This window comes from Podarcis liolepis (assembly GCF_965112155.1).
Source record: "Podarcis liolepis genome assembly, chromosome: 13".
In the NCBI taxonomy this organism is placed as follows: Eukaryota; Metazoa; Chordata; class Lepidosauria; order Squamata; family Lacertidae; genus Podarcis; species Podarcis liolepis.
Window position 1 is genome coordinate 24,388,311 of NC_139573.1, and position 25,306 is coordinate 24,413,616.

Genomic DNA, 25,306 nt, shown 5'->3' on the forward strand with positions numbered 1-25,306 from the left:
TCACATCTTTTAAAAAGTAGCCTTGCCTAGCAATCAAAATAGCTTGGCCACCAACACTGCCTGCATGCTCAAATGATAATCTCAAGAATGGTAGGACTGGGAAAACACTAGCTGAGTATTTCTCTGCTAGACCCATATTAAATTTGGTTTCCTGGGAATCACATAAAATAGATGGCCAGTGGGGTCATCAAGTGTTCCAACAGTGTTAATAAAAATGTTATAAGAATTTTAAAATAGATGTTCATAAATGTACCAAGCAAGCACATACATAAATGTATAAACCACATGTCTGAGACCCACAGAAAAAGTCGTGAAACCATTTGTCTCTTCCAAATTGACCTCAAATATTTCTCTGCAAGGTCAAAGGAAATGGGAAGCCTCCTCATTTTCTCTACTCACAAATCCTGTCTCAAGGGCACAGTTAAGATATGAATAGAGTGAGCCTGTGACCTGTGACCTGGATTCAATAATTGACTACAGTGGTACCTCAGGTTAGATATGCTTCAGGTTACATACGCTTCAGGTTACAGACTCCACTAACCCAGAAAGAGTGCTTCAGGTTAAGAACTTTGCTTCAGGATGAGAACAGAAATCGTGCTCCAGCGGCACGACAACAGCAGGAGGCCCCATTAGCTAAAGTGGTGCTTCAGGTTAAGAACAATTTCAGAGAAAGATTCAGAAAAGGCATCGAAGCTATCTCATGAGCAAAAAGCAAAGTTGGTAATAAATAATACCACATCAGAATTCCTTGACATATCTAAAGGGACTAGACAAGGATGTCCCTTGTCTCCTTTGTTGTTTATAACAGTATTGGAAGTATTTACTAAGAAACTGAGGGAAACAGCAGAAGTTAAAGGAGTCAAGGTAGGAACTAAGGAACACAAAATCAAAGCTTTTGCGGATGATATTGTATTAACACTAGAGGATCCAAAATACAGCGTAAAAGAAGCCTTACAAAAATTTGAAGAGTTTGGTGCTGTGTCAGGCCTTAAAATCAATAAGAATAAGACCAAAATGCTAACTAAAAATTTAACTAAAGAAGACATGATAGAGAAAGATAGAGAAAAGATAGAGAAAAGATGGGAATTATGATAGCAAAGAAAGTGAAGTATCTCGGAGTGTGGATTACACCTTAAAATATCAACTTATACAAGGATAACTATGAGACTACCTGGAAGGATATCAAAAAAGATTTAGAAATCTGGGAGAGAATGAGACTATCCTTCTTGGGGAGGATTGCGGTTATTAAAATGAATGTCCTGCCCAGAATGCTATTCTTATTCCAAACCATCCCTGTACTTAAAGGGTTAAAGCAGTGTAAAGAATGGCAAAGAGCCTTGGCGAGGTATATCTGGCAGGGAAAAAGACCGCGAATAAAAATGAAAGTACTGGTAGATAAAAAAGAAAGAGGGGGCTTTTCCCTACCGGATTTAAGTTTATATTATGAAGCGGCGTGTATACTGTGGTTGAGAGAGTGGATAAGATTGGAGAATAAGGATATCTTGGACTTGGAGGGCTTTGATAACAGGTACAGGTGGCACTCGTACCTGTGGTATGAAAAGGTGAAAGTACACAGAGGCTTTCTAAACCATATTTTTAGAGGACCACTATTCCAAGCATGGGAAAGAAATAAAAATCTATTGGAAAGGAAGACCCCTTGGTGGATTTCACCAATAGAGGTATTAACTGTTAAAAAAATTAACATGGAAGGGAAGAATGCCACCTATGAAGAGCTTACATGGAAAACTGATCAAGGCATAAAACTTAGACCATATGAAGAGATAAAAAACTCATTTACAGGGTGGCTGCAATACCACCAGGTAAATGATTTGCTAAAAGAAGATAAAAAGAAATTAGAATTTGAAGATAAAAAATCCAAATTTAACGTGGAAATTATAGAAGGTAAGAACAAAATACTGTCTAGAATATATGATATTTTACTGGAGTGGCATACAATAGATGAGGAGGTGGAGGAGGCTATGACCAAATGGGCGATAGACAATGGCTATAACATCAACTTTGAGAGGTGGCTGGAATTGTGGAATACCAATATGAAGTTCACGGCGTGTATGGCACTAAAGGAAAATCTGTGGAAAATGATTTACAGGTGGTACCACACGCCAGTGAAGCTGGCTAAGATGTACAGGCTGAAAAATAAAAGGTGCTGGAAATGTGGAGAGGTAGAAGACGACTTCTACCATATGTGGTGGCTATGCAGCAAAGTGAAAGGCTATTAGTAGTCTCTCAGTTGTCAGATCCAGACCAGTTACACCCCTGTGCACAGTGGTCTTGGAGGGCAACGCTACGGTCAGTCTCTTTAGTATTGAGGGTGCTATTTCTGGCCGCCAAAAGCACCAACTCAGCCAGGAGTGATGTTACCTTTTCTAGTTTGGTGTTAATTTCCTCCACTGTTCTTGCAGTCAGCAGGCAGTGGTCCGCGAGTATTTCCACATAGAGTGGTGCCCTCTCGGATAGTAGTTCATGAGATGGTTCATGGGCGCTCATCTCAGCGTTCTCCCCTGGGTGGTCTCCACCCATTAAGCGTCCCCACATGGGAATGAACTCTGTTTGATGTGGTAGGTTCTGGATTCTGGACAAAATCATCCAGTTTGCTTTGCTTGCACTTCTGCTGTGGGCTCACTTGTGGAGATGAAGCTGATCACTTCTTTTTCTTAAGACATTTTCACGGAGATGCAGCAGCTACTAGTGTCCTTCCACGATTAGGTTAGGGCAGGGGTCTGCAACCCGCGGCTCCGGAGCCGCATGTGGCTCTTTTACACCTTTGCCATGGCTCCAGGGCGGATACTAGCGAGGGGAGGAGGCGCATTGTGCACCCCGACACTCCCCACTGTGGCGGGTGCTGTACTGGCTGTGACGTCGCATGGGGGCGTTGCGTGCGTTAGTCACGCACCGTCCCGACGTCACCTTCCCGCCCGCTATCAGATCGGAGGGCAGTGGCGTGCATGCTTTAAATGTCGCAATGGTTTTGCGGCTCCCAGTTTTTTTCCCTTCGGAAACGGGTCCAAGTGGCTCTTTTTGTCTTAAAGGTTGCAGACCCCTGGGTTAGGGCGTTTGATCTCCTCTCCTGCTGATAAGTAGTTGGTAGATTGAGTCAACCTGGAGCTAATTAAGGCTTTCTCCGAGACTTTCCAGGGCTTTCTCTAAAACTTTTAGCTTAAACTTGTGTTTATAATAATTAAGAAAAAGATACCGAGCGATAAAATTCTAGAATTGATCAAAGCTAATAAAAAGCTGATAAAACTGATAAAAACCACACAACTGACGCAGAGCTCAAATCGATGCTTCCTCTAGCGACTCCACGTTCTAATATAGCAAGTCCTCCTCCTCTCTCCTACGTATGAGAGGAGCACCCTGTTGCAACAGCTTTAATAAAGATCAGGCTTACTAGCTGCTTTGCTTCTCAATATTCTCTGGTTGGCCTCTCTTATTTTCTCCTTCCGAAGGAGAACCTACAAAGGACAGGGCTGATGTGTACCCCATAAGGGAAAGGTAGCAGTTTTTGATTACAACAAAAACAAGAGGACACCATGACTTTAAGATTAATGGCTTAAAGATGGAATGGAAAAATTCGCACCAGTATCTAGTAAGGAATTTGTGGACACTCCCTGGCTGGGGGCGGGAGTAACGGGAAGTCCCTCTGCATTCAGCTCAGAAAGGTTTACTTTCGGTTTAGCTCCGCTGTTTGCAGAGCAAGGCGAGGAGGAAGGACGTCCATTGAGGTCTGCTGGCGCTTTGAGGTAAGAAAATGATTTACTGCGTTTGATTTCTGAATGGGCTCGTCTCTGCCGCATCTTCATAGCATCGCTCTCTCGCTCTCTCTTTCCTGTAAACAAAAATGCAGCCCCGACTAGATTATCTGGATCACCGTTACGTTAAGTATTTGCGTCTGGATCTGTTTGGGACTCAAATCCCCTTTTGCTTCCCAACTTCCCGCATCTTTGTTCCCTCTGAATAAACACTCACCACTCACCCGCTCTTTAACCCTGGCGATCAATATTCTATCATATCTTTATTGCTTGTTGGGCCATTTTGCCTTATTACAGCCAGCGATTTCGTTCTGCTACTAGGAACCTCCCTTCCTAGGGAGGTACCAAAGTGGTTGGTAGGTCTCCTCCCTCCTCTCTCTCCTCCCGTTTTATTTTCTAAATGTAGCGTGTGTGGACAACTCTGCCTAGAAGCCTGGTAATCTCATCCTAAAACTCTGCATCCTAATTCCGGAGCCTGAGAAAGCTGGTTGCACCAACGGGCACTCTGCATGTGCTCAGAGGTGCATTCTTTGTTGCTGCTGCTGCTGTTCTGAAGAGATGTTTTGGGACTGTGATGTAGTCGGGTGAGACTTCAGAACTTCATAAGTTCTTCATGGCCTCTTCTTCCTCTCCTAAGCTTGTGGATGTTTTTCCTGTGGTACAACTAGGGTTAGACACCTGTGCCCTGCAGTGGGTGGGGGGAAAGTTGCAGAGTGGCCCTACCATTAGGCAGAGTGAGGCAGGCACCTCAGGCAGCTGGATTTGTGTGCCATAGAAAGACAGCAAGTTGTTAGTTTTTTTAAAAAAAATGGCCAGGGAGAGACTGCAGCTGCACCTATTTCTGCTTATGCGGTTTTCTCCTTTGGGTGCCACAGTACCTTGCCTGGGCAATAGCACATCTTGACTAAGGGTGGGGAGTGTTTGTTGCAGCTCCACCCAGGAACCCAAACACTTTTGACCAGCTCTTCTATGGAACAGTTAATTCTGTCATATTGATGTCAAGAGTGACTCAGTATTCATGAGGCGTGCCTGTGGTTTTGCATTATGGAGTAGTTATTTGGAGTAGTGATTTGCATTGTTCCGTAGCTGACCCCAAGCCCTACCCTTCCTTGTGCAGTGGAAATTCGAAGGCATTTCCCAACACTCGCTGTAATCCAGTGCTAATGCTGCTGGCCCCTCCAGGGAGCAGGCAAGAAATCTCAGTAAACACAGAATTTCACTGTAACCCCTTGAGGTCCTTTAACCTTCCCTAGACTCACAGTCCTGTGTTTAAAGAGAGGTAAATGAGAACGTGGGTGGTGCTGTGTCTAAACCACTGAGCCTAGGGCTTGCCGATCAGAAGGTAGGCGGTTCGAATCTCCGCAGTGAGGTGAGCTTCCGTTGCTCGGTCCCAGCTCCTGCCAACCTAGCAGTTCAAAAGCATGTCAAAGTGCAAGTAGATAAATAGGTACCGCCCCAGCGTTTCCGTGCACTGCTGTGATTTGCCAGAAGTGGCTTAGTCATGCTGGCCACATGGCCTGGAAGCCGTTAGGATTTTTATCTATCCCAGCTGCTCCAGCGAGTGGTACTATGATTGTATACATCATGTGAGTGTCTAAGAGAACGTGAGAAAGGAAGTCTGTACTGTATTATCTCTTCCTTCCTGAGTGCTGTTGGAGGTTGGTTTCACTTCAGTGTGTGTCGTAGGTTCTGTACTGGTGTTTTGAACTTCTGCAAACCTTGAGCTTCCCTTGGGTCTGTTGACACCTCCCTTTTGAGCACAGGGGGTCCCATTTTGGCTACATAAGGAAGGACCAGAGTCTTGAGAAACAAGATTAGTGTTAGGACAGATGATGAGATAGCGTTTGCAAGAACCAACAAGAGTTCTTATTCCCAAGTAATGAATTCACAATGAAAGCCTTTGTGTACCACTAAAGGCTAAACATTTTTACCATTTTTTCCCAGAACTGTATACAGCATTCTCTTTCATCCAACAGCATTATAATGTTTTAAGTTCCCGTACAATTTTTGAGCAATGCCAGGTATTTTCTGCTGGTACAGTATAAAAATGGCCATATTGAAATAATAAGAGGGTCCACTTCGCTCACTTGAACTCTTTCCGTCTTTAGTTCGTCGAGATAAACACTCAGCTCCCACCCGCTCTTTAACCTTGGCAACCTGTATTCTATCATATCTTCATTGCTTATTAATCCGTTTTTCCTAATTACACCCAGCAATTTTCTGATAGAGGGTCAGCTTCGCTCACTTGACCTCTCCGTCGCTTTAGCCAAAAATTCTTTGTTTTCTACAGTTGTGCTGAATTGTTGGGAAACCAATTCTTTCACAAAGATCATCATCGTCATCAGTCATGATTATCTGTGGCCTTGTCACAAAGTCTGAGGAACCTGGTAAGTTACCTGCATTTGGTTATTCAGCTAAGCTGGTGCAAAGCAGTAAGAAGTCTAAATAGCCAATGTACAGCTTTCTAGTTTAGGGTATGTGATGATGTAGGTTCAGGTATCCTAAATAACTGGCTGGCCTGGCAGTGGGAGCCAAGATGACTGGAGAGGGTTTCTCCAAAGTATACACAGGGCCAGACATTGAGCCTTCCTTGTTCTCTCCTTGCCCCAGTGCCCTTGAAGAGCATCTCTGTGGATGTGGTGGTCCGTGGCTTTGTGGCTGACGTAGTGTCTGAGCTTCGCTACCACAATGAGGAGAAGTCTCCAGTGGAGGTTGTGTTTGTCTTCCCTCTGGATGATGAAGCCGCCGTATATGCCTTCGAGGGCCTGATTGGTGGGACGCGGATTGAGGCCCAGATCCGAGAGAAGAAACAGGTATGGAAGGTCTGAGGAGAATCAGGGCCTTTGGCATTGGGTGGCCAGTTTGAGAAGGGAGGCAGAGACTTCCCTAGAGAGGACTCTGTGCCTACAAGCAGATTTTGTGTCAAGAAACTCACATGAGTGCCTAACAACACCCAGTTGCTGTAGTGGGGAGCCTGGCTTCCTGGCTTCCTCTACTGCAGCTTGGTGTAATTTTAACCTAATGCATGAATTCTAAAGTCACAGTGTAGATACTACAGTGCTTATAGTTTACTTTCACAAGGTAAAGTTACAAAAGCATGGAAGCTTCGCTGGTAGGTAACCAATTGGTTGACAGCTGTTTTTAAAACGGGAATCCTTTCTTGGGACCACACCTGCTTGTGTCCTTGCCTTCCTCACTCCTGATGTTCTTCTCTTCTCTTCACCACCCAATGCAGGCAGAGCAGGAATATGAGGATGCCTTGAGTGAAGGCCAGCAGGCTTTCCTGCTTGAAAGAGAAGAAAACACCAGTGACATTTTCACCTGCAGCCTGGGTAACCTCCCTCCAGATGGGGAGGCCACGCTGAAACTCTCCTATGTCCAGGCCTTGGCTCCAGAGCCTGACGGGGCCATCCGCTTTGTCCTGCCCGCTGTCCTCAACCCCCGCTATGCACCTCAGGGTAAGCTCCTGCACCCCCAAACACACTAACTAGCCCCACATACAAGCCTCTTGCAATGCTGTTTTGTTATACCTAAGCTCTGTGGATTTGGAACATTAGGAATACTAATATGCTGCTTTGTATGCAACTTATATAAGCATGAGATTAGTTATTTTTTACTCCCATCCTACCAAATTACTCAGGAAAGACTTTTGAATTGGGTTTGACCTCCTTATTGGCTGACACAAACAAAATAATAACAGAAACATGCTAGATTCCTCTTTCCTGCTGGAAAGACCCATGAATGTGTTTTGTTACAATTACAGTGGTACCTCGGGTTACATACGCTTCAGGTTACATACGCTTCAGGTTACACACTCATCTAACCCAGAAATAGTGCTTCAGGTTAAGAACTTTGCTTCAGGATAAGAACAGAAATCGGGCTCCGGCAGCACAGCAGCAGCAGGAGGCCTCATTAGCTAAAGTGGTGCTTCAGGTTAGGAACAGACCTCCGGAACGAATTAAGTACTTTACCTGAGGTACCACTGTACTTGTGTCTTGGTTTATAGAGGTCACCATATAGTTTAACTCTGTGTTTTAGAAGCTGCATGATTTCGGTGTTTTAAGTTGTTTTACCAGGCCTTTGACCATATAGTAAAATTTGTACTTCATCCCCAGCTGGGCTTCATCTGTCAACCTTTCTCTTTCATGTACAAGCCTCTTAAAAATTATGATAGATGATAGATAGATGATAGATAGATAGATAGATAGATAGATTGATTGATAGATAGATGATAGATAAATGGGGAAGAACATTCAGATTGGCTGCCTGAAGTTATACAGTACACACTCAGGATTCTGAATCTTCATTCTGCTGCATATGTAGACTAAGCCAAAGTGTAGTGTCACTCTTATCCCGGCTGTGTTCCCACTTCATGGTGACACTTCCAGCAGCCTAATTCTTCCTCCCTTGTGTGCTATAGCACCATATCATGTAATGGTAGCTAATGTTGTTTTTGCAACATTTTCCTCATGAGAGCTTGCCCACTGTGTTCCATAACCCATGACACTCTCGTTCTCTCGTCTGCAGGTTCAGGAGGGGCCAATGTCACCAAGAGCATACCACGAGTGCCCAAGGGGACACTTCCTTACACCCTCAGCCTCAGTGCTACGCTGGAGTCGCCTTATGGCATCAACCGTGTGGAGTCCAAATGCACCCTTGAACCCTTGCGCTACAGGGCAGAAGACCGTACGATTGCCCAGGTGCGATAGTGAATGGAACAGCTTCTGAAAGGGGTGTATTTGTTTCCTTTCATTCTCCACTGGAAACTGTACAAGAAATCTGTGGTTAGGTCGAATGGCTGACGTAGATGTGCCATTGTACATACGTAGCCTCGCACGACAGGTTTTCTTTTGTAAACAAAAAGAAGGGAAGGGAAGGCTAAGGTGGATTGGGGCCATGGCTTGTGAAAGGGAGCATTTGACTCTCGCAACCACTGTTGTGAAGGGTTAAATGAATACCTGATACCTTCAAGGTGTGCTCAAAAATCACAAACACAGCAATAGAGAAAAAGAAAGTAAAGTTTTATTGCTGGCAGCAGTAAGACCCAGCGGAATGGTTTCCAAAGACTGGGTGTGGAGCTCTGGGGCTTTGGGTTTATATACCTTTTTCCAAACATCATTAAGCATTACATATTCATAAATTGCAGCAAAATCAAACCAATGAGCTTGGACACAACCCTTCCTAAATTCTCCTATGTCCATTTAAAGATCACTGCTTTTAAAGATCCATTTAAAGATCATTCTGCTTTTTCCATATATGTACTCAGGATGTTACTAATTGCTTCTACCTTATTATCAGCAAGCGAGCTAAAAAATTCCCTTTTGGCAGGCAAAGCCAAAATCCCCCCTTTTGTTATCAGTCATCTGCGTAAAATGGAAAGTATCCAACTTCGGACATCCTGCTTTGTCAGGTCATGGTGACCATCGCATGAGCACGAGGAATGTTCTTTACAGATTGCAAACGCAGCTTTCTGCTTTCTGCAGGCACAGCAGCAAGAGAGAGACACAGCAATTGATTATTAGCATTTGGGCACTCTTAGCATTCACATTAAGCATTATTAAGGGACATGGTAGCATATGAGGCACAATGGTATACCTGTTATACCTTCTTCAGGTGGCCTTGCCACACCACTACAAGCCCTGTTTGGAATCTTGCTCCCCATCCTTGCAGTTTGTGAGGTGGGAGCTGTGGGCAGGGGGCAATTCTAACTGAGACCACCATTTGGCAGGAAACAGTATTGTTTTTGTTTGTCTGAATATGGCTTTCCTTCAACACCACTGGCTCTTTCTTTGGCCTTGCATGGCTGGTTTGATTTTTAAACAATGTTTATAATGCCATGTCTGGTGCGGCCTTGAATCCTGAATGAGCTCATGATGAACCTATAATCTGAATATATGTACTATAAGTGCACCTTTTAATAATAATGTGTGAGTCACTGACTGCCAGTGAGCCCCCAAGCCTAATTCAAAGTGTCAATATTAGCATACAAAGTTCTTCACAGCTTAGGACCCATGTACCTAAAAGAGCATCTTGCCCAATATGGACTACCTCAGGCGCTGCTGTCGGCCCTGTTGGTGACATCATCACTGAGTACTGCCTGGTGGGCCCTGACCCATGACAAAGTGTTTTGGGTGGTGGTTCCCCATTTATAGAATTTCCTCTCTGGTGAGGTGCATCACGACTTCCTTGCGATTAACATTTAGGGTTCCTTGCTACGGGGATATATAACTGGTTTTAGATGCTGTTAATGCTTTTAAGTGTTCTTTATTTTTCTAATATTGCATTGTTGCTTCATTTCATGCCCTCAGCTCCTTTTGGGGGAAAGGGTAGGATAGAATTTTAATGAATAAAAACATGAAAATACATAACATGGTATGGTGCTCTTGAGGGCAGGATGAGGAGATCTGGATCAGGTGGGCCATGCTATGGTGGGATCAGTGTAGCCCTTTCTTTCATTGTCATGTGACAAGGCTAGCTCAGTAAGTCTGGCCACTTGTCTTTAAGCAGAAATCCCCACCCACACTTACTGTGTCATGGGGTGATAACCTCAGTGGATGCAAACGTTAACTTGCTATATGCATGAGCAAACTTCACTGTAGTGTAACCACGGGATGGAACACAAGCCTTACAGTGCAAATAGAAGGAGGAGAAAAGGTCTGATCCTTGAGTGCATTCCTGTGGCTTAAGAATACAAGCTGTAGGCATCTTCCCCTGCAACCCATGTTACAAGCTTTGAAAGCGGACTGGGAACTGCAGTTTGGTGACCATTTTGTGTGCTTTTGCCTGGATGAACTATGCCCTTGAACTGTGATGGATACATCTGTGTGTGTGTGTGTGTGTGTGTGTGTGTGTGTAATTCCAAAGATATACAGTACACTGATTAATCAAAAATGCAAAACACAAAATAATGATACAAAGAAAACAAATAATACACCCATGTGACTTCCCTCCCCCAATACTCGTCATCCCTTAATCTTTGAGTTCTTATTAACATTGCATCTTTGGTGTTTCATTCTTAATATATTACTTTTTTCTAGTTCTACTTTACAAACCTAATCTTACTTAAGTTTGTGATGGATACATCTTTGTGCACACATACGTGCATATATATATATTGTGAGATCTCTAGCTTTGCTTCCTAATGTACAAAGAGAAGTTCACAATGGCTGCCTTGGCCACTTTTGCCTGCTCTGCTACTCCCATGTTGTCTCCCAAACTTGAAGGAATACATCCTTCTGTATTCCCCACTTCCTCACAAGTTGGTCTTCCTCTTTAGCCTAGGTTCTGGCCTTCACTGTCAACCTGAAGAGCCAAACTCACCAAAAACAAGAAGTCCCAGAATTCCCCTTAGGATGGGAAAGGTTTTTTTTTACTCTGTGTCTGTAGTGGGAGTTACTGAATGGTCCCTTTGAAACCAACATTGAGAAGAAGATTTGAAAGTAAAGGAAACAAGAGCTTTCTGTGCATGAGTAAAAGCAGGCAGCTGTCTCTACCCAATACTTATTCCACCATCTGTTCTTTAATAGATTATTGTAACCTCAGTGATCTCTCATGACACACTATTTTAGAATTAAAGATCTCAATCGGTAACAATATTTTAAAATGTGTTGCGTTGCACACATAAATATATGTGGGAGCTCTTTAGAGGGGAGTGGTTTAAACTCTGCCCAGCATTCAAGCTCTGCTTCTTTTTGCCACCCCAAAGGTCTCCTTGGCTGAAGGGCACCAATTTGACAGAGATGTGGAGCTGCTGGTATATTACGAGGATGTTCACAAGCCCAGCGCCCTCCTAGAGGCTGGGAAGCCTGGGGCTGCCCCAGGTGAGCAAAGCCTAAGGCAACAGAGGACGTGGGGTCAGAAACTCAAAAGGGTGCTGAGAGGTGAAAGGACTGGATGTGAGTCATAATATTAATTATGTTCTATGGGAGAATTTATGGACAGTAAATATGAACCGTACGGCGTGTTAAGCATTAAAAGAAAATACGACAAAAATGACCCATAGATGGTACTTAACACCTGCCAAACTAGCAAAAATGTTTAAAAATGAAAAAGGCAAATGTTGTAAATGCAATGAAGTAGAGGGATCTTTTTTCCACATGTGGTTGTCCTGTAAAGTAATCAGGGGATTCTGGGAAGTAATTTACAATTAATTAAATAAGGTATTAAAAAAAAACCTTCCCTAAAAAGCCTGAGACATTCCTCTTGGGAATTGTAACAACAGAAGTCCCTAAAAAACAAAAGAATTTATTACAATATGCCACCACTGCGGCTAGAATCTTATTGTCACAAAGGTGGAGATCAAGTACGGTACCCACTAGGGAAGAGTGGCAGATTAAACTGCTTGAATATGCTGAATTTGCAGGTATAACGGACAGGTTAGGATAAAAGGATGATAAATAAGGAGGATTGGAAAATGTTTATTGAATATTTTAAGAAACAGTATAAACAAGTAAATAACCTAGCAGGTTTTGAGTAAATCCAGCAGAATAGGAGCTAATAGAAATTAACAGAGAAAGAAATTTGAACATTAAAAATTTGGAATAATACATGATTTAGTAGAAAAGTAAATAAACCAGGAAAAGGGTAGAAGAGAGAGTCATTAGGTACAGTGGTGCCTCGCAAGACGAAATTAATCCGTTCCGCGAGTCTCTTCGTCTTGCGGTTTTTTCATCTTGCAAAGCACGGCTATTAACGGCTTAGCGGCTTTAAGAAAAAGGAAACAAACTCGCAAGAACACGCAAGACGTTTCGTCTTGCGAAGCAAGCCCATGGGGAAATTTGTCTTGCAGAAAACTCTTTCGTCTTGCGCGTTTTTTGTCTTGCGAGGCATTCGTCTTGCGAGGTACCACTGTATTTAGGTGTATGTTGTGATTGATATGAAAGTTGTATAATTGGTGGGTGGAGGGAAGGGGGTTAGGATGTGTGTGTTTTTGTTTCTTTATTAAAAATGCAAATAAAAATTATATTAAAAAAGAAAGAAAGAGGGGATATTGCCAAGTACCTACTGGATCTACTGTTTTCCAATGAAACACAGCCTCGCTGATGGGGGACCCGGCTCTCCTGCTTACTCTGTACCCCAGCGCCCCTGCCCCAAAGCCAAGCCAGAAGGCAACTGGAGAATTCCTCTTCCTGCTGGATCGCTCTGGCAGCATGGAGTGCAACACCGAGTATAGCTCTGATTCACCTGATTCACCTATGCGCATTCAGAGCGCCAAGGTACCCACATGTTTGGATGCATAGGGAGGGACGGTGCTGTGCTTTGGAGAAGGCAGGGTAATGGAAGCCTGGAGGTGGGAGGATCCTTGTGGGAAGGCCTATAATTATAGAATTATAAAGTTGGCATTTGACAGTGTCTCCTGGGATTTAATGTTTAAAGTTTTGGAATTCATGAGTTGTAGAAACACTCACATAACTGAAAACTATAAATAAAGATTATATAAAAAAATAGAATTGGAGAGTTGGCAGGGACCCTGAGGGTCATCTAGTCCAGCCCTTTGCAAAGGGTGGGTTGGGATATCCCCGTAGCTTCATCTTTTACCTTATTTTAGGAGACCCTGATTCTCCTGCTGAAGAGTCTCCCTCTGGGATGTTACTTCAACATCTATGGCTTTGGATCCACCTATGACTCCTTCTACCCGTGAGTGTACTGTCACAGACCTTTTACTTTCCGACTTCTCCACCTGTTTATATGTTTGGTCACTGGTAAAGAATAAAACAAGGTGCTAGATACATTACTTGACCTTTGATGTCAATGTGTGTGCACATGTGCACCCCAAAAGATTTAACCAAGGAATTGAAAAAAATTCTCCCAACCAGAAGGGATGTTTTCGCAAGCTGCCTTCTAAACTTCATCTGCAAAGCAGTACATCCTGGACCCCTAGAAATTCTGTCCTCCTCTCTGGCTACCTCAAATCTTCCTCTTCCCCATGTGTACCTTCCAAGTCCTGCTGTTTCTCTTCCTCCGTGCTAGCTGCAGAGTAAACATAGCTTTTCTCTAACTTTGATGAGGCATAGCACAGTCTGAGTACTGACTGATGAGAGGAAGGGTATGCATCTGAGTGGGTGAGTTTTAGGGGAGCAATTAAACAGCTGGTTCTGGTGGAAACGTGGAGTGTTGTGGGAGGTAAAAAAAAAAGCCTGGTGGGGAACTGGCTGAGCTTGGGAGGAAAATAGGTCCTTTGCCTCCTTGACTCTCTGAAACTCTCTACAGGCAGAGTGTAGAATACACCCAGGAGACCATGTCCAAGTCCCTCCAACGGGTGAAGGAGCTGCAAGCCGATCTGGGGGGTACAGAGATTCTGCAGCCGCTGCAGGCCATTTACAGTCAGCCATGCCGAGAAGGGTATCCTCGCCAGGTATTGAGTCCTGTAGTTATTGGCATTGTTCTCCTGTATTCAGGGCTGGCCTGGGAATAGAGTTACTGAAATGAGATTTCTTTTGCCGGATCTCAGAAGTTTCCTTTATGGCAGGGGTGAAGGAACCCTCAACCGGTGCATCTCATTCCACCCAGCATTGCCATAATTTGGCTCCCAAGGCCATTTCACCCCCAATATCATGCCCAACTGCCCCATATCTGACATCATATAAGATGTAGCTACATAGAAGCTACCAGGAGCCCCTGATTGTTTCATTGCAAGCAGTTGGTTGGCACCAATGGTGTGCGCTACTAGGGTCAGCTGCACTATGGAGGGGGTCGCTGTTAGTGAGGCTGGTTTTCCCTGTTTACATGTAGGATTTGAATCCAACCGGGCCCTGAAAATGGACTTCAAAAGGGGAATAGGATAGGTTCTGATACCTCTCTGTCCTCCCTCCCTCCCCCTCTCTCTCTCTCTAGCTCTTTGTGTTCACGGATGGAGAGGTGTTTAATACAGATGAGGTCATTGCTGAAGTTCGACGTCACAGCACCTCCCACAGGTAAGGCAAGGGAGAGGGAAAGCAGCTTTTCGCAGCTCTCTGCACCTGGCCTAGGTTCACCTCCTCTTTCTCTGACAGGTGCTTCTCCTTTGGCATTGGTGAAGGGGCCTCCACAGCCCTCATCAAAGGAATTGCCCGTGCAGCCGGAGGCAGTGCTGAATTCATCACAGGCAAGGAGCGCATGCAGGCCAAGGTGAGGCTCAGGAGCTCCACATTCCTCTTCTGCCTGTCCTTACCAGGCAGGGACACTGCTAGATCCCTCCCTGCCATCAGAGCATGGAATCTCAGCTCCCTCCTCACCAAAATAGCACATTTTCTTACTTCTGCAAAGCATCCATGAAGCCCAGATTCATAAGGCGTTGTCATAAGGGCTGCACCCTTGGATTGATCATTTGCTCAGCCTTCTACTCTCCTCCTAGACTGCATGTTGAAACCTTACACAGCTAGCAGCGCCCAGCTAGAGTTACAGCTGGAGTTTCTTTATGGGACATTTGGAAAACACATTGTGAAAAAGCAACATAGGTTGCCTCCAGATTCCTTTTTGGTTGAACCTTCCTTCTGCTTTGTTAATGGGGAGGTTGGATGACCGTTGCATCAAGCCATTGCTACTTCACGCTTCCCAGTGCATTTTCCTGTTGTTTTCCTTATTGCAAGAAATCCAATCATTTAGGGAGGAAGTGAGTTTGTTACACAAATCAACCACAATTGTGCAACCTGAATCTGCCAGTATGCTGCTGAATCTACCCACAAAATGGCGAGTGTAGAAGGGCCTAGTGGTTTCTATGCAAAGGGGTTGTTGTAGCTTAGTGGTTTCCTTTGCAAGGTACAGTACTTTGTTTCAAAGATGGTTAATAACTGCCTTAACACTTTCAATCTGTCACTGGACAGAGTAATCATTTCTAGGTTGGCCATTGTTTTCCCCTATCCATAATAACAACAATAATAATTTTGTTATTTATACCCTGCCCATCACATAGATTGTCTGTGGGCAGAGAAGGTTCAATCTCTTAATTATAACTGAAAGCTACTGAAAGCAATCTGTTCTCTCTAACAGACAAGCCCTATGGTGAGCCTGCTCAGAGAGCCAGAAACCCCTTCTGCCCACCCAGACAGAAAGACCCTAATCTCTAAACCCAGGTCCCTATCTAACCCTTAGGCAATCCCTACCTGAGCAATTTCTGACAGTCCTGACAGTAACTGTCAGTTTCAGACTTAAATTCCATTATTTCTCTCTCCCAATTGGCTGATCTACTCCCCAACTGACACTGGTCGTTGGGTCACAAGTAGACCCAATTCCTGTCCATCACACCATCTCAATGCCATAGTTTTTCTGGAATAAAGAAATTGGTTTCTCATAGCATCTCTTGTCTCCTTATCAATTCCGTTCTTTTTTAGCGTCCCCTATGTGGCAGGGTCATTGCATTGCTCAGAGTCTGTCCAGTGGGTTTCTATTCTATGTTCAGTGGCTTTTGGAGAAACCAAGATGGCATCTTCACCAGCCCCTCTCCTGACTCCTTTGCAAGCACTGTTCACACAGTTTCAAAACAATTTCACATAGAAACTTATTTTTAAGCGATAGTTGAACAGGAACTTTGATATTCTCTTAATGTCATTGCAAAATTCTTGCTTTCCCATAGGCCCTGCAGTCTTTGAAGAAGGCCCTGCAGCCAGCCGTGACCAGGATCTCTCTGAGCTGGGACTTGCCTCCTGGTCTGAAGGCTGAGCTTGTGGGGTCAGGCCCACAGGTCATCTTCCAGGGCCAGCGCTGCCTCATTTATGCCCAGATCCGTGGGCAGCATCAGGTAAGCAATGACCACCAGGACCTTAACTACTGAATAATGCCTCTCTCCTATCCTGAATACCAAAACTTGGCTTTATTTGTGGTTTTTAATGTCAGAAGGTATTGTTCCGAAGGCTTCTCGCCCTTTCCCAGTTCTGATGCTTTCTCTTCTGCTCCAGTCTTCAGGCTCCAATGAAGGGACTGTTGTTCTTCAGTACCAGTTCCAAGACCAGACTTTCAAAGAAACAATGAAGTTCTCACTCCAGGCTCAGGAGAGTGACAGGTAAGACTTCTCCTATTATATTGCCTCTGCCCTCCACTCCATAGCTTTTGACAAACACGATGTGCTTTGTGTAATTACAGGCTGACTTGGAAAGCTCTCATCTTACTATTTGTTTGCTTGCTTAATTTAATTTATACACTACTTGATTGTAAAAAACAAAAACAACAGCAACCCTCCAAGCAGTTTACAAAAGATAAAACAAGAAAACCAAGAAAATTTCACAGCCTTACTTTAAAACAGACACAGTTTTAAAAATCAGCTAGTGCAGAATTCACCATGGCAAGACGGTTTGACCACACGATGGCTGGGACAAGTTCCACAGGGGGGGAAGCACTGGGACACCCGATCTCAGTGATCATGGGCAGGAGGAGGAGTTACGCTAAGACCAGACCATGTCATTACTGAGGAGGCAGATTTAGTCGTTTGAGGACTATCCCTGCCTCCGGGTCTGGCCTTGACTGGATGGATACTGGAATCAACAGGGGAAACCCACATGACCTGAAGGTGTTGCTGTGTAATGCCAGGTCAATTATGAATAAAACCACTGCCGTCGACGACCTGATTGTGGATGGAGGATTTGACCTGGCATGTGTGACAGAGACCTGGTTGGAGGAAGCAGATGGGCCTGTCCTTGCCGCTCCTTGCCCACCAGGTTTCTCTTATGCACAGCAACCCAGGTCATGTGGGCGGGGAGGGGGGGTTGCAGTGATTTTTAGGAAGTCATTAGCTTGCATCAGGTGTCCTACTGGGAAGATCCAGTTTTCTGAGTGCATGTTCTAGAAGTTGGGCAATAGGGGGCAGTACAGGATTCCTTTTGGTGTACCGACCTCCCCGCTGCACCAAGGATTCCCTGTCCGAGCTGCTTCTGGTCGTGGCGGATGTTCTCCTGGAGACACCTAGTTTGGTTGTCCTAGGGGATTTTAACATCCATGCCGACACGACCTTACAAGGGGCCGCTTGGGACTTCGTGGAAAGCATGGCCTCCATGGGGCTGTCCCTGAATAAGTTTGGCCCAACTCATAGTCATGGACATGCCTTAGACCTGGTGTTCACCTCTAGTGACGTGGGTGATCTGACACCAAGTAATAGTGAAACAAAAGAAGTGCCATGGTCAGATCACTTCCTGGTGCAACTGGACTTCTCCGCGACCCTTCCCCTCTGCAGGGAGGTGGGACCAATTCGGATGGTCCGCCCCCGCCACTTAATGGATCCAAATGGTTTCCAGAGAGTGGTAGGGGATGCTTTATCCCATGTTGATGGCCTTTCAGCTGATTCCCTGGTGGCCCGCTGGAATGCGGAGTTAACCAGGGCTATCGACTGTCTGGCTCCGAAGCGCCCTCTCCGATTGCATGGAGCCCGGACAGCCCCGTGGTTTTCTTCGGAGCTGAGGGCGATGAAACAATCGTTGAGACGGCTAGAGCGTTGGTGGCAGAAAACTCACTCCGAATCTGACCGGACACAGGTTAGAGCTCAACGTCGAGCCTACCAAGTGGCGATAGCGATGGCGAAGAAGACTTTCTTCACCACCTCTATTGCATCTGCAGAAAATAGCAGCAGGAGACTCTTTCAGGTGGTCCGCAATTTAACGGAACCACCTTTACCACCGGGGCCTTGTAAAGACCCCAAGATCTCCTGCAACGATTTTGCAAAGTTTTTTGCAGATAAAATCACTCATATTCGGAAGGAGCTAGACACCACCGTGGGAGCAGGGCCGGGGCAGGAGAGTTCTAGAGCCCTGTCTGGTCAAGTTGCATGGAATCAATTTCAATCTGTTACCCCCGAGGATGTGGACAGGCTGCTTGGACGCGTGAAACCAACCACCTGTCTCCTTGATCCTTGCCCATCCTGGCTAATAAAAGCAAGCCGGCAAGGGCTGGGCGATGGGCTCTGCGGGGTGGTGAATGCTTCCCTCCGTGAGGGAACATTCCCATATCCGCTGAAAGAGGCGGTCATTAAACCGCTTCTTAAAAAACCATCTTTAGACCCGGCCAGTATGGCCAACTATCGCCCAGTCTCAAATCTTCCATTCTTGGGCAAGGTGATTGAGCATGTGGTTGCTGAACAACTCCAGGCATGCCTGGAGGATGCGGACCATTTGGATCCCTTCAGGCCTCATCATGGGACTGAAACTGCCTTGGTCGCACTGGTTGATGATCTCCGGCAAGCTAGGGATAAAGGTGAGAGTTGTTTCCTAGTTCTGCTGGATCTCTCAGCGGCCTTTGATACAATCGACCGTAACATCCTTCTGGACAGTCTAGAGGGGCTGGGAGCTGGGGGCACTGTTATACAGTGGTTTCGCTCCTTCCTCCTGGGCCGTGTTCAGAAAGTGGTGGGGGGGATGAGTGTTCAGACCCCTGGGCCCTCACTTGTGGGGTGCCTCAGGGTTCCGTCCTCTCCCCCATGCTTTTTAACATCTATATGAAGCCGCTGGGAGAGATCATCAGGGGGGTTGGACTGGGTGTCCATCAATATGCAGATGATACCCAGCTCTACCTCTCTTTCAAATCAGAACCAGTGAAGGCGGTGAAGGTCCTGTGTGAGTGCCTGGAGGCGGTTGGAGGATGGATGGTGGCTAATGGATTGAGGTTGAATCCTGACAAGACAGAAGTACTGTTTTTGGGGGACAGGGGGCGGGCTGGTGTGGAGGACTCTCTGGTCCTGAATGGGGTAACTGTGCCCCTGAAGGACCAGGGGCACAGCCTGGGAGTCATTTTGGACTCACAGCTGTCCATGGAGGCGCAGGTCAATTCTGTATCCAGGGCAGCTGTCTACCAACTCCACCTGGTACGCAGGCTGAGACCCTACCTGCCCGCAGACTGTCTCGCCAGAGTGGTGCATGCTCTAGTTATCTCCCGCTTGGACTACTGCAATGCGCTCTACATGGGGCTATCTTTGAAGGTCACTCGGAAACTACAACTAATCCAGAATGCGGCAGCTGGACTGGTGACTGGGGGCGGCCGCCGAGACCACATAACACCGGTCTTGAAAGACCTACATTGGCTCCCAGTACGTTTCCGAGCACAATTCAAAGTGCTGGTGTTGACCTTTAAAGCCCTAAACGGCCTCGGCCCAGTATACCTAAAGGAGCGTCTCCACCCCCATCGTTCTGCCCGGACGCTGAGGTCCAGCGCCGAGGGCCTTCTGGCGGTTCCCTCATTGCGAGAAGCAAAGCTACAGGGAACCAGGCAGAGGGCCTTCTCGGTAGTGGCGCCCACCCTGTGGAACGCCCTCCCAACAGATGTCAAAGCGATAAACAACTACCTGACATTCAGAAGACATCTTAAGGCAGCCCTGTTCAGGGAAGTTTTTAATGTGTAATATTTTAGTGTATTTTTGGTTTCTATGGAAGCCGCCCAGAGTGGCTGGGGAAACCCAGCCAGATGGGCGGGGTACAAATAATAATAAATTATTATTATCCTTATTCTTATTATTATTATTATTATTACACCGATTCTGGTCTTACTGCACTGGCTACCAATTTACTTCCCAGGCCCAATTCAAAGTGCTGATTTTGACCTATAAAGCTTTAAGCAGCTCAGGACCACAATACCTCAAGGACCTCCGCTTTCCATATGAACCGGCCTGGACTCTGAGATTATCTTCTGACACCCTTTTTTATGTGCCTCCTTCATGAGAGATCCAGAAGGTGGCAACACGAGAACAGACCTTTTCTTCTGTGGCCCCCAGTTTGTGGAATGCTCTCCTCTGATTCACAAGCGAGTTGGCCATCCAAATCCAGTCTTCCCTGTCCATTGGCAAATCTGGATTATAGAATATATTAAGGGGGTTACAGCATGCCAAATGGTCCCAGCATTTCTCTCCATGCTCCCTGTTTTCCCTCTCTGCAGGCTCCCTGTTCACCGTCTGGCAGCTCAGGCCCTCCTGCAGGAACTGGAGGGGGTCGGGGAGAAGGAAAAGGAAAAACAACGCCTGGCTCTGGAGACGAGCCTGAGTTCAGGCGTGGTGTGTTCACAGACCGCCTATGTGGGAATTAACACAGAGCTGGGCACGCCACTTCAAGGGCCTCTCACCCGCCGAGACGTTCCCCATCCGTGTAAGTTCAAGGAGATGTATTGTGGGAGAGCCCTGGTCACTAAGGGAGAGTTTGGTTGAATGCCATCACATCTATTTAGTGCCATCTAGCAGAACCTGTCCAGATGACTAGGAGCTGATTTGATTGTGCTTTCAGGGAGCTCATTTCAAATACAGTGGTACCTCGGGTTACAGACGCTTCAGGTTACAGACTCTGCTAACCTAGAAATAGTACCTCGGGTTAAGAGGTACTTCAGGATGAGAACAGAAATCGCAGGGCGGCAGCGGGAGGCCCCATTAGCTAAAGTGGTACCTCAGCTTAAGAACAGTTTCAGGTTAAGAACGGACCTCCAGAACGAATTAAGTTCTTAACCCGAGGTACCACTGTACTGTGATCAGTTTCAAATCAGTTCCCTTTCAAATCATCAGTTGTTTAGCATTTTGCACATAAAATTATCATCGTTATTATCATTATTTATCAGCTGTTTTTCTCCAAACATGAAACTCAAAGCAACTTTAAAAACAAGAACAATACAGCTAAAAATTCACACCCAACTCTACCATACACCTCACTAAAATTAAGATCTGTTGGCCTCAATGAATAAGAATGTTTTTCTCTGGCACCTACAAACAGCTAGTGATAGTTATGCCTCCCTGGGGAGAGCATTCAATAAATGAGGGGGGCCACCATTGAAAAGGCCACCACCCTTCATACCTCCCTTAGATATTTGAGTAAAGCAGGGATGGAGGAGCACTGAGGGTTTTAATTTTTTTTAAGTTTTAACAAGAAGAAATAACAGATGGGTTCTATACAGAACAGAGCCTTTCTCTTCTCCCTTCTGCCCCTTCTCACTGTACTCAAACCTTGTTTTAAACTGCAGCTTACTCCCCTTCATGCTACTCAAACCTCTGCCATTGTTTAAAATAACCTTTTTCCTTTCAGTTATTCTCCATCCCTGCTTTACTCAAACCTCTGTTATTTAGAACCACTTTCCCCCTGTTAGTATTCATGCCTTCTCGCCCCTGTGCAATAGCCACTGGTGTTGCTTATCCTGTCTTCTCCTTTGCTCCCCTACCCCACCCTGACTCCATGCAAATCCAGGATTGTGATGAGGCACTGCGAATCCTCTAATGGGGACTGCATGGTGACGGCCTTACATTTTAATGCAGATAGTAAGATATAGATGTTCAAGAGATGGAGGAGTGTGCTCCTAGGCCAGTGTAAAGATAGGAGTAGATAGATAACAAATCTTCTGTTGTGAAGTCTGAACTATTCTTTTGGAACTTTTTCCAGCGTCCCCACCGCACACTTATTGTAAGAGAGGTGGGCTTTCATTGCAGTTGCTGTCAAGGTCTAGACAACCCTGAGCTTGTTGGAAGACTGGGAGGATACAAATAAACTTGCTATATCCTGGAAGGTAGCAACCAAAAAAATCACATGAGCTATGTCTTTTCTTTTCCTGCTAGATCTATTGCCCTTTTCAGCACCTGGTGGACCTGCTATGATACATTCAGTTGGCATGAGCAGCATGAGCAGAAGACTAGTAGGAGGAGGAGCACCTATGTATATGATGTGCAGTATGCCAAGTCCTCCCGTCCCTTGCTCTGGTGTTTGCATGAATGAGAGTGAAGACATCTTATGTTCGGAGTCTCTTTGCGGTCAGTCCTCATGTAATGGATGCAGGGCAGATACTGGAAACAGTGGAAACTGGAAACATCTGTCAAACTAATGACCAGGGATGTCCAACAGGTCGATCCCCGGGAGGTTGCAGTCGATGGCTGTTGATTGCGGGCTCATTTCCCTTTGCTTTTGCCTAAGAGCACCCAGCCCCGCCCCCTCTCCCCTGCCTGGATTTTCTCCTGATATCTGTAATGGAAAAGTGCTTTCATAGCATTGTTTTGGTGAGCAACTAATCCCTTAAAAGTCCCCCCCCCAAAAAAAAAAAGCCCTATAAAATGGGCTATCTCATACTTCCAAAAAAAGCTCAACAACTTTGACCAGAGATCACTGTCAGGTTTTAATTCTGAAAGTAGATTGCAGTCCCTCGGGAGTTGGCCACCCCTGTAATAGACAAGCTATGTTAGGGTTGCCATACATCTGGAATTTCCTGAACATTGCCAGGATTCGGCCGTCTAAAGCAGTGTCTGGATGGGAATCACTTGAAAGTTGGGAAAATCTGGATATGTGGCAACACATATCGGAAGTCTCGATGTTGATGAATTTCCTTAAACGCAGGACGAGGGCTTCTCTGTCAGGTGGTGATAAGGTGTCCAGTTAGGAGGGAGAGTCAGTGTTCATCCACACTCCTGCTTGCCCCATGCCCAGAAAACATGAGTCTGAGCGGTTTTCTGCTTGTCCTGTGCTTCCTACAAAGGCAACAGTTCTGCCACTTTTCCCCAGAAAACCCACTCTCTAGTGGTAAATCGGAACAAACAGCAATCCATGGAAAACTCAGTTTCCATTTGTTCTGATTCAGTACTAAACCATGGGTTTTCCCAGAGGAAAGCAGCAAGAAGAACAAGGTGTGGATGAGCTCTCAGAAACAATATGCCCATTGGCTCAGCTATTTATTGTCCTATGTATACTGATGGAAAGGAATGCACTTGTCCTGCCAGTGCAATGAAGGAAGTACCATCCACGCTTTTCTCAGCAACCTTGAGATTGAAGCCTTCTCTACACACTGTGGGGCTGCCTTTTGTACAGGAGCTGAGAAGCTTCAGCTGGTACAGAATACCTCCTCCCATCTTTTGATAGAAATTGGACATAATGAGAACATAGTATACTGCAACTGTGCTTGTTCCAGCAAGCATGCAAGCCCAAGTGGTCAACCCATCAAGCCCTTAGTAACACTTCTGTGTCAGATGAAATGTCCAGCATTCTGCTTCCAGCCAGAGAGTTTCACAAAACTTTCAAACGGGGTACCGAGTGCAATGGAGCTCCCTTGTTCTTTATTCCTCAGTGTCAGCTGTTCAAGGGAGATTGCATTCAGCCGACTCACTTTGAAACTAGCTGCCTTAAAGTTGATCATATTTTTAATGGCTCTTTTGCAGAGGACATTGAGCCCACCCCCAAGAAAGAGGAATCCCCTTTCTTGAACCTGGTATCTCTGCAGAATGCTGATGGCTCCTGGCCACTTGATTCTGACCTGGCCAGCATCCTAGGCCTGAGTGAGGCTGAGATCTCAAGCAAATCACCTGCCCAGGTAGGTTTTGTGGCAGAACCAGTGGCATCTACTGGGAGCAGAGTGGCAACAGCAATCTGACTGGATGTCCATGGATATAAATGGCCACCCATGATTTTGGGGCGTGTAACAAGGGGATGTGGTAGCACTAACCATAATTTTCTGCCACACATACATACATAAATACATATGAAGCTATAGGGTTTAGATTGCCAGGCAAAAGCCCCTCTATAGAGATCATGTAGAATGAGATGCAGGAGAGGCTTATTTCTCATCTTATAAGCAGAAAGGTTGGAGAAACTGCCTTAACTATGGCTTCCTCCATAGAAATGATGTTTGAATGAGCAGTAAGGTAAACGATGGTTTTCAAACCTGCTTCAAACCATAGCTTCATAACCTGGGTTGTCGCTAAATTGTAACCATAGTTCCAACATGTCACACTTAACCATGGTTTTATTTTGCTTAAGCATTGCCATGCATGTGCAGGACCAGTGAGTGACCAGGGTCCAATGTTTCTCTCTTTTGACTCCTGATTCTCGCTACCAGGTGGCCCCAAACGCATGGGCGACAGTGCTGGCCATCCTATGGCTCCACATCAATGCCATGGAGCAGAAGGATGAGTGGGAGTTACTGGAAGCAAAAGCTCTCAGTTGGCTCCATGCAACCACAGGTGAGTTGTGGGCAGCTGGATGCGGGCGGGCTTAGGATGGTGTGAGGAAGAATGATGGAGAGGCTGAAGCTTGAAGATGAGACAGCACTTCTGTTCCCCAGTCCAACCAATGCTTCATTTAAACTTTTATTTGATCCCTACTTGGGTCCAGCCCGATCCTCTTTCTTGTGAATTTAGCATCCACACTAAAAAGAAAAAATCTTGCCCCACCACTAGAGCTCCAGTCTGGGCAGCATAACTTGCTACTCCCTAGCTCCCACCATAGAGATTTTCTCCAAACAAATGCTAATGCAGAAGGCAGTGGTACCATTAGCATGGCACACACTCTTCATCTCCAGCTCGGAGGTGGATATGTCCCCACTTTTCCATCATGGGGAGGGCATAGAATGGAGAGAAATGAACAGGCCTGTTTGAAAGCTACTTGTGCACAGGCTGCAGTGAGGTGAGTGGCACTGATTAATCCTAGCTAACTGCTTATTTGTTTGTCTGCAGGGCCTCAGCTGGCTGAGTGTGTAAAGGCCGGCAATGCAATGCTTGGAAGTGGTGTGAGCCCGGACGTTTTTGAAATCTGAGTTTCTCTCTGCAATTTTCTCTCTGTGCCTTTTAAAACTGAAGTTTCTGCTTCACTCTTCTCCCCCCCCCCCTCCAAGTGTACCCAGCTGTATTCCCACTAGGGTGT

At 45.7% G+C, this 25,306-nt stretch overlaps 1 protein-coding gene across 2 annotated transcripts; it reads left to right on the forward strand.

Moving 5' to 3' along the window:
* Window positions 1-3,393: 3,393 nt before the first annotated feature.
* On the forward strand, window positions 3,394-25,306 carry LOC310691967 (von Willebrand factor A domain-containing protein 5A-like). 2 transcript variants are annotated; one of them, XM_083472286.1, is made up of 18 exons: window positions 3,394-3,758; window positions 6,058-6,154; window positions 6,378-6,580; window positions 7,003-7,225; window positions 8,295-8,467; window positions 11,473-11,587; window positions 12,801-12,982; window positions 13,315-13,403; window positions 13,977-14,121; window positions 14,601-14,680; window positions 14,759-14,873; window positions 16,318-16,482; window positions 16,640-16,743; window positions 20,592-20,797; window positions 22,243-22,434; window positions 23,827-23,978; window positions 24,504-24,627; window positions 25,120-25,306. In XM_083472286.1, the coding sequence occupies exons 2-18, from the start codon at window positions 6,115-6,117 to the stop codon at window positions 25,197-25,199; spliced, it is 2,388 nt and encodes a 795-aa protein (XP_083328412.1). In that variant the 5' UTR covers window positions 3,394-3,758; window positions 6,058-6,114; the 3' UTR covers window positions 25,200-25,306. The 2 variants fall into 2 exon arrangements, with proteins under 2 accessions (XP_083328412.1, XP_083328411.1); XM_083472285.1 differs by having other exon boundaries at window positions 3,616-3,758; window positions 11,473-11,662.

Coding starts and splice junctions, on each gene's coding strand:
- LOC310691967 (XM_083472285.1), top strand. CDS start 6,115: ATGATTATCTGTGGCCTTGTCACAAAGTCTGAGGAACCTG. Junction 13,404..13,976: donor ACCTATGACTCCTTCTACCC/GTGAGTGTACTG, acceptor AACTCTCTACAG/GCAGAGTGTAGAATACACCC. Junction 14,874..16,317: donor AGGAGCGCATGCAGGCCAAG/GTGAGGCTCAGG, acceptor GCTTTCCCATAG/GCCCTGCAGTCTTTGAAGAA.